The sequence below is a fragment of the Perognathus longimembris genome, chromosome 17 (genome assembly GCF_023159225.1).
Source record: "Perognathus longimembris pacificus isolate PPM17 chromosome 17, ASM2315922v1, whole genome shotgun sequence".
NCBI lineage: Eukaryota > Metazoa > Chordata > Mammalia > Rodentia > Heteromyidae > Perognathus > Perognathus longimembris.
This window is the reverse complement of record NC_063177.1, coordinates 18,246,991-18,263,671: the sequence shown is the minus strand read 5'-3', so window position 1 is coordinate 18,263,671 and position 16,681 is coordinate 18,246,991. Positions and strand designations below refer to the sequence as shown.

Genomic DNA, 16,681 nt, shown 5'->3' with positions numbered 1-16,681 from the left:
CTCTGCCAGAAAAGGACATATGCACCCAACTCCTTAAATCTGTATAACAGCATACAGTATGAACAATGCTTTCAAATAGCATTTCATTTGAGGACCATAGAGAGACTAACTATGGGCTCTCAGAAGGAAATAGCAACTGTCTATGTTTCTGCTGGAGAAACATGAAACTATAGTGCTAAACCACTTGTCTCAACCACTTACCCAAGTTCTAACCAATTTCACCAAAAGGTTTCTGTTGTGTAGGAAGTCTAGAAATTTTATTAAAATTAAATCAGGAACAGGCAGACTCATTTGTGAGAAAAGATGGAAAACAGGAGTTAAAAATAATTTCAAACCAGGTGCTGGTGGCTCATACCTATAATCGTAGCTACTCAAGAGGCTGAAATCTGAGGATCATGGTTTGAAGCCAGCCTGGGCAAGAAAGTCCATGAGACTCTTATCTCCAATTAACTACCAAAAAATCAGAAGTAGTGCTCTGACTCAAAGTGGTAGAGCATTAGCATTGGGCAAAAAAAGCTCAGGCATAGTGCCTAGGCTCTGAGTTCAAGCCCCATGACCAAAATAAATAAATAATCATAATTTCAAAAGTTCGAGTACCTCAAAGATATAAATGCAATTTGCAAAATAAAAAACTAATCTTTGTTTTGTTTTGCCAGTCCTGGGACTTGCACTCAGGGCCTGAGCACTGTCCCTGGCTTCTTTTTGCTCAAGGCTAGCACTCTACCACTTGAGCCACAGCGCCACTTCCGGCTTCTTCCATATATGTGGTGCTGAGGAATCGAACCCAGGGCTTCATGTATATGAGGTGAACACTTCACCACTAGGCCATATTCCCAGCCCCTCATCTTTGTTCAAAATGAAAAATGGGTTTTTATTAGAAAATATCATCTCATACTCATGTAAGACGTGTTACTTAGCTGAGAATGTAGCCTTAATAGCACTGAAAACAACATTATGAAAATTCTACACTCAGCTCTGTTGTACCACCCAGCTTACAGCAGGAATACAATCTCAGGACTACTGAACTAATAAAGAAAAGAAAAAGTTCCATATTCATACTGGTTATTATAGAGGTCATCCTGGAATTTAATTTACTGACCATCAACGCTATTCTGATATATGTTCTAAACAATGTTAGTAAATTCTAAGCCCAGGAACTTCCTTAAAACCTTGTTTACTTGCAATATATTTGAAATTGGTTGTGCAAAGGTTAAGTAAACCAAAAACCTAGTTAGGAAGGAACACAGAAAAAATACTTCAGGAAATCTGGGGGCAACTGCACAGTTGCCTGCTCACCTTACAATGTGCTAATGTTTGGCATAAACCTTCACAAGAGGCTGCCTGCTCCATATCCAGACTCCCAGTCATGATCGAGGAGCTCACAGAACTTTTATGTCTCCTCAAACATTGTTCCTGATTACCAATGATCATGAACTGACTTATTATTTCCATGAATGGGCCAGGTGCTTCCAGAGGAGAGAAGCTAAGAGAAAACAGTTCAGCAGGTAAGGAAACTTGCTACAGTATTAGACTACCTGATTATAATTCTGGTTCAATGATTAGCCAACAGTGCAAATTACTTTGGGGTGAAGACTGGTTTCTCAAATGAATTCTTGACAGAGGAACTTTTAAAGGTAGTGTCCTCTCATTTAAACTGTCCTGAACTTCTTTTGCTCAAGGCTAGCACCCTACCACTTGAGCCACAGCACCACTTCCAGCTTTTTCTGTTTATGTGGTACTGAGGAACCCAACCCAAGGCTTCATGAATAATAATAGGCAAAGCACTCTACCTATCACTAAGCCACATTCCCAGCCCTCATTTAAATACCAATAGGTGCCACAGTAGGATTATATGCCTATAATCCCAACTACTCAGGAGGCTGAGATCTGAGAATCAGAAGTTTGAAGCCAGTCAGGGTAGGATAGTCTGAGAGACTCTTATGTCCAATTAACCACAAAAAGCTGGAAGTGGAGCTGTGGTTCAAGTGGTAGAAAGCACTAGCCTTGAACAGAAATGCTCAGGGATAGCACCTATGCCCTAAATTCAAGCCCCAAATCCATACACTCACAGACATACTTTTTTTTTTTTTTTTTTTTTTTGCCAGTTCTGGGGCTTGAACTCTGGGCCTGAATTCTGACCCTGAGGTTCTTTTGCTCAAGTCTAGCACTCTACTTGACCTGCATACAGTGCCACTTCCAGCGTTTCTGAGTAGTTTATTAGAGATAAGATTCCCAACAAACTTTCCTACCCAGGCTGGCTTTGAACTGTGATCCTCAGATCTCAGCCTCCTGAGTAGCTAGGATTACAGGCGTGAGCCACTGGTGCCCAGCTCAAGCACACATGTTAAATACTCTACAAAATATGGTATCAACTTTGTAAAGGGAAAGGTAATATAACAAATCTCAAGGTTCCTTTCCTCACGGATTTCCTGACATAATACATAAACAAGGTATATTTTGAAAAGCAGAGTTGGAAAACACAACATACTGGGTGGGGTATAAGCTCAGTATACATTCAATTTCCAGTTTGGATGATTATGAATGCTTGAATTCACCAACAGAAGCAATCCAACTGGCTTAACAAGGCAAGTACTAATTTCTCTCTCTGTCTCTTCTGATCAGAAAGAATCTTTATCTTGTGAAATAGTCAGTCTGTCTGACTTACCTAACAGTGTCTGGACGAGAACATGACCAAGAGGGAATACCAAAGACAGGACTCAGCAGAAGAAGGCAAGGGGCAGATGGCCCAGGTAGCTTTGTTGTTTACTTTCAGCTTGTATTATCAATATGTATGTATAGTATGTATGTATGTATGTATGTATGTATGTATGTATGTATGTATGTATGTATTTATGCCAGTCCTGGGCCTTTGACTCAGGGTCTGAGCACTGTCCGTGGCTTCTTTTTTTTTGCTCAAGGCTAGCACTCTACCACTTGAGCCACAGCGCCGCTTCTGGCCATTTTCTATATATGTGGTGCTGGGGAATTGAACCCAGGGCTTCATATATACAAGGCAAGCACTCTTGCTACTAGGCCATATTCCCAGCTCGGTTTTTTTTTTTTTTTTTTTTGGCCAGTCCTGCACTCAGGGCCTGAGCACTGTCCCTGGCTTCTTCCCGCTCAAGGATAGCACTCTGCCACTTGAGCCACAGTGCCCCTTCTGGCCATTTTCTGTATATGTGGTGCTGGGGAATTGAACCCAGGGCCTCATGTATACGAGGCGAGCACTCTTGCCACTAGGCCATATCCCCAGCCCACCGCTTTTGTTTTTTTTTTTGTTTTTTTTTTTTAGCAACATCAATCTTAACAGGCAGATGTCCTGTCCCAAAGATAATAGTAACAAACTGTTAACAATGTTATCTACAGAAACAAAATCCCAGCAAGCTGCTGAATTGTCATGTCTCCTGAGAGAGCACAGTGATCCTGCCTCAGCCATGCCAACCAATGCCTATCAGGAAGACAAACAGGCGGGTCTTCCTGCAGTAAACACATGTCGCCAGCAAAGTAACACACGAGGCGCTTTCTGAAGGTCAGACCAAGTCTGCCAATAAAATGAGATCATGTTTTCTTTACTTCCTTCCTGTTAAGTCAGAAAGAACATCACCAAGAAATACATGAGAATAATTTACTCTGGCTTTAAATGAACTATTCCCTACCCACTTAAAAGTTCAATTTGTTTTAATTTCTTGGCTCTTTTGAAATGTACTCTGTATAATCTCAGGCATTTAAGTTATTTGAGAACCACAACGACAAAAAAGTTTAAGCTTTACTAAATAACTGCTGCTTTTACAAGGCATGATTATAGATAAGCTGTAGGAAACTAGTCCTCAGTTCTCTCAACCAAATAGTGGAATAATGACTAAGAGAAGCAACCATGCCTTGAACAGGAATAAAGAGGTTCAGCAGAGAGGAAAAAGAATTAGCAAAATGGCCTGTCATACTGAGAACAGGATAATAAAAACAGTAACAGGCTATACAAAACACAGAATATTTGCCTTGTTTTGCCAGGCCTGGGGCTTGTACTCAGAGCCTGAGCACTGTCCCTGGCTTCTTTTTGCTCAAGGTTAGCACTCTGCCACTTGAGCCACAGCGCCACTTCTGGCTTTTTCTATATATGTGATACTGAAGAATCGAACCAAGGGCTTCATGTATACGAGGCAAGTATTCTACCACTAGGCCATATTCCCAGCCCCATGAGTTATTTTTAATCTTGAAGACAACCACAAAACAATTACAGAAATCACAGAAAGGGGACATTCAATTACCTAACAGTTGCAGAGAATGCACTAAGAGCACTTTTATTTGTTTAAACAAACACTGAGCTGTTGAATTTCACAGCAGCTCCTGGGGACACTTAGCCAAAATCTACCAATAAGCGTTTTCACTTGGAGATGAAAAGACTTGGAATGCTAGATTCGACAACATTCAGATTTGAGGCATCACGTGCAGCTGCTCCATCAGCAAAACAAAATCCTGTCAATTCCCAACTCAGGTTAATAGGCTCTTCTTAGTTGCGAATAACCAGAAGCCCTTCCTGATTCCAAGCTTCCTCACCACATAACCCCACTTCACTTATTTTGCTCTTGGAATGCCCAGGGTTCACTGAGGAATGTGGCTAGAAAAACCACTATTCTGAACAGAAAGGCACGACTGCAGTGGTAGGGAGGTTATCTAGCAAATGTGAAGCCCTGGGTTCAATCCTCAGAACTAAAATAATAGACAAACAGACAGATGGGATGGATATTAGTTAGATGGATGAATGAACAATGGAAAGAGCTGCTAAAATCTCCTTTCCTTCTCTCTCTCTCTTGAAAATGTCTAATTCCTATTGGGTGAGATGTATGCTAAAGATTAGTTTTCCAAGGGTCTGTGTGTCTAATTTTTCTAGTTTCCCTACTTCCTCTCAGCCTTTTACTCAGTTTAGTAAACTTTAGGGTATTGTTACCAGACTCTTGAGAAAGAGCTTGCTACAAAATGCCACCAACACATATACGTTCATATCAGAAATGCCTTGGCAGCTGCCACTTTTGCTTTAAAACACTCAAAACTGGGCTGGGAATATGGCCTAGTGGTAAAGTGCTCGACTTGTAAACATGCAGCTCTGGGTTCGATTCCATATATATAAAAAGCCGGAAATGGTGCTGTGATCAAGTGGTAGAGTGCTAGCCTTGAGCAAAAAGAAGCCAGGGACAGTGCTCTGGCCCTGAGTGGTAAGCCCCAGGACTGGCAAAAAACAAAAAACAATAAAACACTCAAAATTAAAGCATCAAAACTTCCCTTAGTGGCTTATACCTATAATCCTAGATACTCAGGAGGCTGAGAATCATGGTTTGAAGCCAGCCTGGGCAGTGAAGTCCATGAGACTAGAAAAAAAGGTGGAAGTGGAACTGCTGCTCAGTGACAGAATGTTAGCTTTGAGGACAAAAGCCGAAGGACAGTTCCCAAGCCCTGAGTTCATGCCCCAGGATAGGCACCAAACCAAACCAAACAAAAATGTCCTTTAAAAAGGCCTTTATCTACTATTAAAAACAATGTTTAAAACTATTGTCTCAAAAATTTCAACAACATATCCAAAACTGTTAATCAACAGTGATTTTTTTTTTTTTTTTGAGTCAGTAACAGGACTCAAACTTAGGGCCCTACACTTACTTCTTGGCTTGCTTGTTGGCATTCCACCACATTTGAATCATGTCTCTAGTCCAGCACTGTGCTGCTTAATTGGAGATGGAGTTGCCTGGACCTTTTTTCTGCCTGGGCTGGCCTAAAACCAAGATCTTCCACCTCCTGAGCAGCTAGGATTACAAGCATAGATTACTGGTTTCATTGGTATCTAGGTGATCTTTGAATGGCTGGATTGTTAAGAAGTTTTCCTTTTTTTTGGTTAACCACTTAAAATTTTTTTTCTACAACTCATATATTTATTTAATGTTATTTTGTTTGGGCAACTTAATTATTTTTGTGTGTGTGTGTGCACTTGCTCCTACGGCTTGAACTCAGGGTATGGGTGCTGTCCTTGAGTTTTATGCTCAAGGCTAGTGCTCTACCACCTCTCCACTTCTGGTTTATTTGGTAGTTAATTAGAGATAAAAGTCTCATGGACTTTCCTTCTTTTGAACCATGATCCTCAGATCTCAGCTTCTTGAGTAGCTGGGATTATAGGTGTAAGCCACCAGCACACCCAGTCCTAGCAAATGTATAACTTACTCATCATAACTTACTCATGATTTCTGCCAGGGTTTTGATTGGCTGATATAAAAAAGCTCTAAATGACAGCTTCCCAATTTCCAAGGAATCTTAAATTCCTGAAGAGATGAGCACACTGTCTCAAGATTATAATCCTATTTGGTAAGCAGAGAATGGGAGATTGTGGTTCAAGGCCAGCCTGGGCATAAAAGCTCCCAAGATGCCAACTCAACCACTTCCACGAGGAAGTGTGTAAGTAAGAGGATCACAGCCCAGGCCAGCTGGAGCATAATCAACACATCTATTTGGAAAATAACCAACAGTAGGAGATACTGGGAGTGTGGCTCAAGTAGTGAAGTACCTGCTTCTAAGTATAAGGGCCTCAGTCCGATCCTCAGTACTGAAAAAAGAGCCCCAAGAAAATCTATTTTTGCCAATCCATTTTCCCACTTGGGAAGGCTTCTTTCTAAAGTACTTATACAACACCTGAAAAATATACCAAATGGTCTATGACAAGTATCCTGGCAAAGGATGCTCAACTCTCTCATTAACTAAGAGGGCCTGTTTAAAAGTCTGGTAGAGTCAATGTCAATCAGTCTCAGACTCAACTTAGGGGTTCAAGCATACCATGTTGGTCATAGGAACCCTGGGGCCAACCAGATGCTTCTATTTTTCTGTAGAATAGCTTAGTCAATGGGACAAATACTGGAGAATCTTTTGTACTAAAACAGCCTCTCCCCCAGGGAAGCAGAGCAGTGCAGACTTCAATTATCTGGAGATTGGAATTCAACATTAAGCTCACCTTTATGGCCATGGTCTTCACCCCATGAATTCTCCACTCGCCATTTTGCAAAAGCACCATCCTGATCATCCTATAAGAAAGTAGATGAGAATGTCCAGTCTAAAACTAGAATCCTCCTGCCTTGGTGTCACATAATTTTACCTCTTCTGCAGCCACCCAATGGCTTGCTCTATAACCAGGATATTAAATGATTAGGGCTATATACTTCCTACTTTCGCCACAGGACTACTTCAGTATAAGTGAGTTTGGAATCTCTTGGGGTAAAAATACAACAAAGCTAACAAGACTTTCTTCTTCATATTCTGCTCTATACAGAAAATAGACATGAAAAAAATGCTACTTGGACAATGCTAAGGGAAACAAAAATCTACTAAATTACTAAAAGCAGTGCGTACCATCTGAAGCCAAGGATTCTCATTTTTAATCAATTAGGTTCTTCAAAAGGCATCTCATTGCATTATTTTAGAAATGATTCAAAGACCTGATCAGAGAGTTCTTTTTACAAACAAAACAAAAATATTCTTATCATATGTCTGATTCTTCTATTCAGGGAAACCAATTAATAGTACTCTCCAAATGTGTTCTTTTACTGATTCAGTGACACAAATATTGAACTTAACACAAAAGAGACTGAAGAGCAAAGCAAAAATAAAAAGACCACTTTAACAAACAAACCTCAGGTAGTTCTACTCTCCTATCTTTATTATTAAAATAAGATCGATTTTCATTTTTAAAGAGACTGTGATACTGTGTACAGCGATACCATGACAAACTTCATTTGGAGTATGTTATAATAACAGACATGGGACAAAAGGAAGGCTCCATTTGAGCGAAGCTTTTTCTATGTTTACTCAGGGCATTTGTTAATGTCAAAACAGTTTAAATCTTTGTATCATGAGGAAAGCACTGACCCTTGTGTCATCTCCTCATGAGTTCACCTGTCAGCTCCCACTTCTGTCTCACTGCATGAAGAGTCCATCATGTGGGATCTGGCTCCCTTTGGCTTTGCTGACCTGAACACTCTAACTCTATTCTTCACAAGATTCTTCTAACTCAGTAATGTCAATCTCCATAATTCACACAAGCCAACTCACAAGTTTCAAACACTAACCTGTACTAAAGCAAGTAATAAACCATACATTTTCACATTTGAATGATAAATAAAACACAAAATTAATAGTAAGTTTAAAATTTTTATTTATCTGTTTTTGTACTGATACTGGGTATTGTCCCTTAGCTTTTTTGCTCAAGGCTAGCATTCTACTACTTGAACCATAGCTCCACTTCTGGCTTTTGGGTGGTTAACTGGAGATGAGTCTCATGAACTTTCCTGCCAAAGCTGGCTTCAAACCATAGTTCTCAGATCTCAGCCTTGTAGCTAGGATTACAGGTGTGAGCTACTAGTGCCCAACTTACAAATGTTTTTATGGTTATAAATCTACTGGGCAGGGTAGCAAAAAAAAAATTCTCTATCAAAGTACTTTCCAAAACAACTTAGTCTGTGACTTTCTTTCCACTAATTATGCTAGAAAGAGAATATATTTATTTGTGAGGATAAAGAATTAAAATAGTTCTAAGTCTCCTTTTCTTTTTCTTTTTTTGGCCAGTCCTGGGCCTTCGACTCAGGGCCTGAGCACTGTCCCTGGCTTCTTCCTGCTCAAGGCTAGCACTCTGCCACCTGAGCCACAGCGCCCCTTCTGGTCGTTTTCCATATATGTGGCGCTGCTTCATGTGTAAGAGGCAAGCACTCTTGCCACTAGGCCATATTCCCAGCCCATAAGTCTCCTTTTCTTTATGGTCCTGAGAACAGGGATTAAACTAACCATTCTACAGCTTAGAAGTGAGGAAGCTTATTTCTGAAAAATATATTTTCAGCTTTTGTTTCCAACACTGTGTCCTAGAAATAATGATATTTACTATGCATAGTACTTCACAGTAACTGCAAAATATTTCACATCCCACTTACTACAGCTACAGTAATAGGTTTGGAGGTCACAAATTACTGTTATTTACATTTTGCTACAGAAGCATCTGAATGACAAATAAAAGGTAGGTAAGTCTGAACACAGTTCATCAAGACATGAACACTTTAGGGGAACATTTAAAATTCCTGGTGAAATTAAAATTATTTTCTAAGTTCCTTTGCAAACCTCTCTTTACACTAAGACCTTCCAAAGTTACAGAGAAGCAATTACTTCTTTACTCCTTGCTGATCCACATTTTGCTATTCATGGAAATTTCCTATTTTGATTATCCTCTGAACATGTAGCCAAACCCCAAGTGACACAGGTACAATGTCTTATATGGAAGCTAACTTTCAACAGAAATCATATAATACACCATGAATGTGGCTTTGCTCAACAGTCTACAGAAAACTGGATCCATTTGTACAAACATGGCAGCAGGCATGACATGGGTCCTACCTTCTCTGAGAAAGCAGTGAAGGTCATGGCGTGGGTCATAAGTGACTCACCAAAAGCCAACCTCTCAGCCTTATTCATGTTCTTCAAGGAGACACCAAACACTAACTCATGGTCATAGCTGTAAAAAGAATGACAGCACAAAATAAAGGAAGGACAACTACAAAAGGAGCCCAGAGGAAACTGCAGAGGCTCAACAGGTCCACAGTGAGAGCTCTAGCTGTAGCTCTTCAGAGAATACAGCACATGCAGAACTCAGTCTGTCATGTGTCACAAAATTAGTCAAGAGAACGTGAAATGACTCAACAGTAATTACTCCATCAAATACTGACAAGATCAGTTTGCAGTAGTACTTTGGCAAGAAAGCTTTTATTTCAATTAATTATATTTGTTTGTTTAGGCTTGAACTCAGAGCCTTATGTTCTCCTTAGCTTTTTCACTTAAGATTGGCACCTACCACTTCAGCCATGTTTCTGCTTCCAGCTTTTTGCTGTTTAGTTGGGAGTTCAAAGACTCATGGACTTTTCTTGCCTTGGCTGTCCATGATCTTGATCCTCAGATCTCAGCATTCAGAATAGCTAGGATTATAAGCATGAGCTACCAGTGCCCAGCTACTAAGAAAACTTTTAAAAAGATGAAAAAAGCATTTGAAGTAACTTTTTACAAGGTTCAGGATGGTAGAACCTCATGGTTTCTGAATTCATTTAAACTGCTAGTTGTGAAATTTAAATACACAATGCACCAAATAACGGATATTACTAAAAGGGGGGAAAAAATCAAGAAAGATGGAATACAGTGCAACTATGTATAAAAAAATCAAACTATTATATTAAAAAATTAAAATATGCCAGGTGCTGGTGGCTCATGCCTGTAATCCTAGCTCTTCAGGAAGTTGAGATCTGAGGATCTCAGTTTGACAGTGCCCAGACCCTGAGCTCAAGCCCCACAAGGGACCAAAAAATAAATGAAAATACAAAGGCAATGACTCACCCCTGTAACTCCAGCTATTCAGAAAGTGGAGACTGGGAAGATCCCACTTTGAGGCTAGAGCAGGCAAAAAGTTAGCAGACCCCATCTTAAGCAATAAGTTAGACCTGGTAGTGTACACCTGTCATCACTATGCAGGAAACATGAATAAGACATTTGAGCACAAGGTCAGTCCAAGCAAAAACTCCAAATTCTATTTGAAAAATAACTAAAATATAAAGGGCTGGGGTGTGGCTCAAGTGCTACAGTACCTGAGGTTAAAACCTAGTACCATATTTTAAAAAAAAGATATTTACCTAATTTCTATCACTAACAATAACTCTAAAATGGTATTTTAACAGTCTAAGAATATTATATGCTTTAGTTTGTAAACGGATCTTCAGTATCATGAAAGACAAGGACTAAGCTTTAGGTATGCCAACAAATTAGTCCTCCTTGTTACAAAGACAAAAAACTTAAGACATCAAGATGAGTGGTTTAAGATGGATCAAATAGCAAACATGAGGTCTAGAAAGCCTTTCATCACATTCCCAAGTGAGCTGAGCAGATTGATTTGATAATCAGTTGTGCTTTTAGGGTTTTCTCATACAGGATGGCTTTTTTGGAACATCCATGATTTCTGCTCAAGAATGATCTTGAATTGCTGGCTAGGGCAGTCAGATACATAAAGTTTTTTGCCACGAGACCTCAAACCCTACAGGATGTAAAGAAAGAGACGCACTCTTAGATCAACTTTAATCTTGAGATAAACCTCAACAGAGTCATTATGGACTGCCAACACCAACAACTCAAAAATGACTTTTCCATTTTCAGTTTCTTGTACTCACACATTCATGTCACTGAGTCCCAGCTTGCCATTGAAGTGTTTTCCAACATCACAGCCAAACCACACAGCCTACAGATAGAAGAAAGAGGAAGTCAGCATAAACTCTATCTTCATATTATACCAAGAAAAAGTGAAAGCAGCTATTTTAACCCCAGTGTGAGAAACAAAAAAAAATACTAACCTCTCCATCTTTGATGGAAGCAGCAACCATTTTTTTCAAGAAGTCAATGGGCTGGTTATTATATAAAGTTTTTCTCCCTCCAACCATATTGCTCAAGTAGTCTACGGTGTAAAGTTTGTTGTACTTGTGCTGGGGCCTCGGATCATTCACAAAACAAATCTTTTGAGATCAAGAACATGCCGATTAGAGCACAAAACCAGGAATGTCAAGCAAGACACACACTTCTCCTCAAGGTTCCTATGTTTGCATCAAGCTCATCATCTCTACCTACAAAAATAAATATGACAGCCTCAATGTAAAGTAATTATGAAACAAAAAGTAGCAAAACACATGTGAGAGAGATCCCTACAAATTCTATGTATCCCTGCACATATAGGAGCTGCATCTGTTTTTAATATCGGCAAGGACTGCCTCAAAACTAATGGTGAAAAGTTGCATGTGTGGAATAAGACAAGTTGGGACAGCCTGTCACTGTAAGGCCCCTGATCTCAAGTTATAAGACAGGCTTTGCCCAGCAATCCACTTTGCTTACAAGAGGATCAAGGAAAGAAGCTCTGGTAATCCTGCTAGGCAGATGAGGAAGACCTGAGAGAGCAGGAAAGACTAGGAACAATGCTTCCTCCAAAAAGGAAGCTCCCAGAGGGGGCAGGAGATGGTGGTTCACACCTATAATTTAGCTTGAGATTAGCCTGGAAAAAATGTTTGTGAGACCCATATCAACCAATAAAGAGCAGGACACAGTGGAAGACACCTGTCATTCTAGCTATGTGAAAAGCATACATAGGAGACTCACCATCTAGATTGACCAAGGTATAAATGCAAGATGCTACTAGAAAATAACTCAAGTGGTAAAGTGCCTGCCTGTCTGGTAAACACGAGGATCTCAATTCAAACCCAAGTACCACCAAGAAACAAAAAATAAATTAATTAAATAAACAAAAAAGGGTTCCTAGTGGGGCCCATAATATGGAGGTACACCAAGTCCTTGGTAAGAAATAGTACACATACAGTCTTTGCAGAATAACTGTGGACCCAAATCAAGGGGAGTTAATTTGAGTGCTGTCCTACAGTCAGAAAAGTCTTAAGAGAACACTGGCAAAAGTGGCATATTCTGGCTTGGCTTGACTAATTAAGTGAAAGAATTTCTTCAGAGAAAGAAAAATAAAAAGTTTGTTTAGTATCTAATTTGATGATCGTGTATCTTAACTTAACATTCTTCTACACTTCCTTGTAGTCAACAGGTATTTCACAGTAAACAGCCAGTGGTTGTCAGTGCCAGTCTCCAACCTTATCTTCCATATTGAAGAGTGGTTTGACATGTTCTCTGTAAAACTCCAAGGGTGAAATGGGGCCAATCTTGTGATAATTCTTATCCTTATCTCGATACTCCCAGGTGAATGTCTCTGGAGGATTACCCAAACAGATGCACACCACTCTGAAAATCTGGAAAAGAGAACAGATAAGCAATAACTAAGGGTGAAGTGTTATTTTTCAACTTCTCCATTTCTTCATGCTTGGAAAATGTAAGAAATCAGTGGCTAAGTTCAAGCCAGAAGTTTCAACAAGAAATCTAATACCACTCTCAAACTTTGGAAAGTTGATGCCTGTGGTTTGATATCAGTCAACTCCAAGTTCTCAAATAAACACTCTACACAATGAAACTGAAATGTTAATGTTTGTTGCTTAGTACTCATCCTGCAAATTAAACTTCCTTAGCAAAGAAACTTGCCCACCATTGATAACCACCAACATTAATGTTGCTGGCCTCCTGATGATTTGTCAAGTGACAAATAATGACATATTTATAAACAAATCTCCTTTCCTTTATGCACTGAGGTTTTCCTTTGATTGTGATGGTGGTCTCTATTTATAGAACAGTCATTAACTTTTCAGCTGGAGCCTGAATGATGCTTGTATTATTTGAAAAACAAGTGACTTTTAGTAATACAATGCCTTTTTTTTTTTTTAAGATTGCAAGACAGTAACTTATTTTCATTTTTTGGGCAGGGGCAGAACTGAGGATTGAACCCAGGGCCTCACATATGATACAAGTATTCTACCACTGAATAACATCACAACCCTTAAACAATAAATTTTCTAATGATGTCCTTATAGCTTCAGGTTAGCCTCAATATAATCCCAAGACACATTTACACTGTTTTCATTTTATAGAATAGTAAAGAAAGGGACTGGGAATATGGCCCAGTGGCAAGAGTGCTTGCCTCATATACATGAAGCCCTGGGTTCGATTCCCCAGCACCACATATATAGAAAACAGCCAGAAGTAGCGCTGTGGTTCAAGTGGCAGAGTGCTAGCCTTGAGCAAAAAGAAGCCAAAGACAGTGCTCAGGCCCTGAGTCCAAGGCCCAGGACTAGCAAAAAAAAAAAAAAAAAAAAAGAATAGTAAAGATAGAACTATAGAGAAAAACCTTGTAAAGGTCAGAATATATAAAGTACTTCCTTTTTTATCTTAATCCTCTTATGATTTTAAGAAAACATAATGCTATAATTTGCCTCTCTTTCTCTGACTGTTGCCATGTTGACCAAACTTCATCCCTCATATGCCTGCATTGTTTGTACCAAATAAATCCAAATTCCCATGATCTCATTTTTTCTTATACTTTTACCTATACAAATTCAATAAAAATACAAAATGCACTACTCTTAAGTATACAGCTCAATTCATTATTTTTTGTGTGTGCGTGCCAGTCCTAGGGCTTGAACTCAGACCATAGGTGCCATCCCTGAGCCACAGAGCCACGCTAACTTTTTTGGTGTATAATTGGAAAAAAAAGTCTCACAGGCTTCAAACCATAATCCTCAGATCTCAGTCTCCTGAGTAGCTAGGATAACAGGAGTGAGCCACCAATGTCCAGCCAAATTCATCTGATTTTAACACATATAAATACTGATGTGTCCACTATAGAACACATAAAAAAAACCTTATCTAGCTCCTTTGCAGCAAATAATCCACAACTTCTTATATTGGTAACTATCATTTTGACTTCTACAGCTAAGGATCAGTTTTGCCTTTCATTAACTTCACCTAAATGGAATCATAGGGCATGTTCATGTTGCTGTAGGTATATGCATTTTGTTCTTTTTGTGTGTGTGGTACTGAGTCTCTCATTTGCTAGTCAGGAGCTTTGCTGTACCTTTTTTTGTGTGTGAGCTGGTTCCAGGTCTTGAACTTTGGGCCTGGATGATGCTTCTGAGCAATTTTTGCTCAAGGCTAGCAACCTAACTCTTGAGCCACAGCTCCACTTCTGGCTTTTCGAGTAGTTAATTGGAGGTATGAGTCTCATAGACTTTCTTTCCCCAGGAAAGAAACTGTGATAATCCTATCTCAACCCCCTGAGCAGCTAGGATTACAGGTGTGGACTATTGGCACCCTGACTACAATGTGCTTTTTTTTTTTTTTTTTGCTACTCCTGGGCTTGAACTCAGGGCCTGGGCACTGTCCCTGAGCTTCTTTGGCTCAAGGCTAGCCCTCTACCACTTTAACCACAGCACCATTTCCAGCTTTTTCTGTTTATGTGGTATGGAGGAATCGAACCCAGGGCTAGGCAAGCACTCTACCACTACGCCACATTCCCAGCCCAACAATTTGTTCTTTATTGCTATGCTTCTACTAGCTTTACAGAAGTACGTTAATTTACAAAAGAGGTTACGCTTGTCTTTATGTCATTTTGTTGTGCTTTCCAACAGAGAAATTTCCTTTATTAAAATTTACTGTGCATTTATGAGCCTAAACTTCTGGTCTTAAACCACTTCTCCTTAATGTTAAATCATGCTCAGGTTGGTTTCTAGCACAGAAAACAGACGGGGCCAGGGCGGGGAGGGGGGAAGGCACACAGGACAGCATATGAGCAAGGGACCTGAGTAACTAGTTATATGAGTTCACACCGACTAGAATCATTATGTACTCGCTTAGCACCAAGGCCTCAATGGCAACTTCAGGAATCTGTCATCACAAGGACATTACCACTACTAACTATGGACAGGACAAAGATAGTGAAGATGTACAGTTACATATATTTATATCAGGAAGGCTTTATAGACTGAATCCAGAGCATGTGCAACTGTTAACCGTTGTCTCACATATATGTAGTATATAAAAGAGTGAAACAATCCTGATTAATTCTGTTATCCATGGGCAGTGAGTCTAGTTTAGTAAAGCCCTGGACAACAAAAGGGAGAACATAGGACTGGGCCTGATGAAGGTTAAGGTGACCAAGTGAATTTCTGTTTACTTTTATACATACTTTAAAGATAGATATGAATGCTTTGTAATATAATTTGCACAGTATTTTATTGTGCATTTGACTCCCTACCTAAATAAAAGTATTAAGTTAGCCTCTCCTTCTCCTAAAAAATGCAGCACTGAAGCTCAAGGTGTAGCTCAGTGGTAGATTGCTTACAAGGCCCAGGAGGTAACTGACAAACTGACATAAAACTGACAAAAAAAAAAAAAGTTATAATAAACCTAAAACCCCTTGTACAACTAATCCATGCTATTTTTTTTAATCCAACAATTTAAGTTAAAAAATGTTAAGAGGGGGGCTGGGGATATAGCCTAGTGGCAAGAGTGCCTGCCTCGGATACACGAGGCCCTAGGTTCGATTCCCCAGCACCACATATACAGAAAACGGCCAGAAGCGGCGCTGTGGCTCAAGTGGCAGAGTGCTAGCCTTGAGCGGGAAGAAGCCAGGGACAGTGCTCAGGCCCTGAGTCCAAGGCCCAGGACTGGCCAAAAAAAAAAAAAAAAAAAAATGTTAAGAGGCAATCAGCTATCTAAATGAAGTCTATGGTGAACATTTTGCAAGACAGTATTCATGGCCCATTGCATATATTTTACAAATAGGAATTTTTTTAATCAAAAATACGTTTAAGATATAACTGTGGATAAGGATGACAACTCTTCCTCCTTGATTCCAGAAAAGCTCTGTAAGTTGAGCCCCATGGCTTTTATACTATTTGTTTACCAGAACTATAAATTACCCAAAGTTATTCACATTTAAGCTAGTTTCTAACACTCTGCAAGTATTTAGCTTTGGGTCAAATAATAATAGATAAGTAAATTTTAATTTAAAAAACAATTTTGCACAGTATAATCCCCAAGGTCATTGACACTGTATTTTCTTGATAAGAGACTGCTCTTGTGAAGTAAGGTCCCCTGTTCTCAAATGTACAAAACTGGAAGTGAGCTTTGGACATGCAAGTCTGCTCTCTAGTGGGCAAAGGGGGAGCGTCACCTGCTTCTTATGCATTCAGGACAAAGA

General features: G+C 39.6%; 1 protein-coding gene across 1 annotated transcript in view; it reads right to left on the bottom strand.

The window, feature by feature from the left end:
• Blmh (bleomycin hydrolase) overlaps positions 1–16,681 on the bottom strand; it is a 46,528-nt gene that overhangs the window by 11,191 nt on the left and 18,656 nt on the right. Inside the window, exons 7-11 of the mRNA XM_048365546.1 lie at positions 12,687–12,842; positions 11,400–11,558; positions 11,220–11,287; positions 9,409–9,526; positions 6,986–7,055 (exon numbers count right to left, since the gene is read on the bottom strand). Of these exons, the coding sequence (XP_048221503.1) occupies positions 6,986–7,055; positions 9,409–9,526; positions 11,220–11,287; positions 11,400–11,558; positions 12,687–12,842 (571 nt within the window). The remainder of the gene's footprint in view (positions 1–6,985; positions 7,056–9,408; positions 9,527–11,219; positions 11,288–11,399; positions 11,559–12,686; positions 12,843–16,681) is intronic.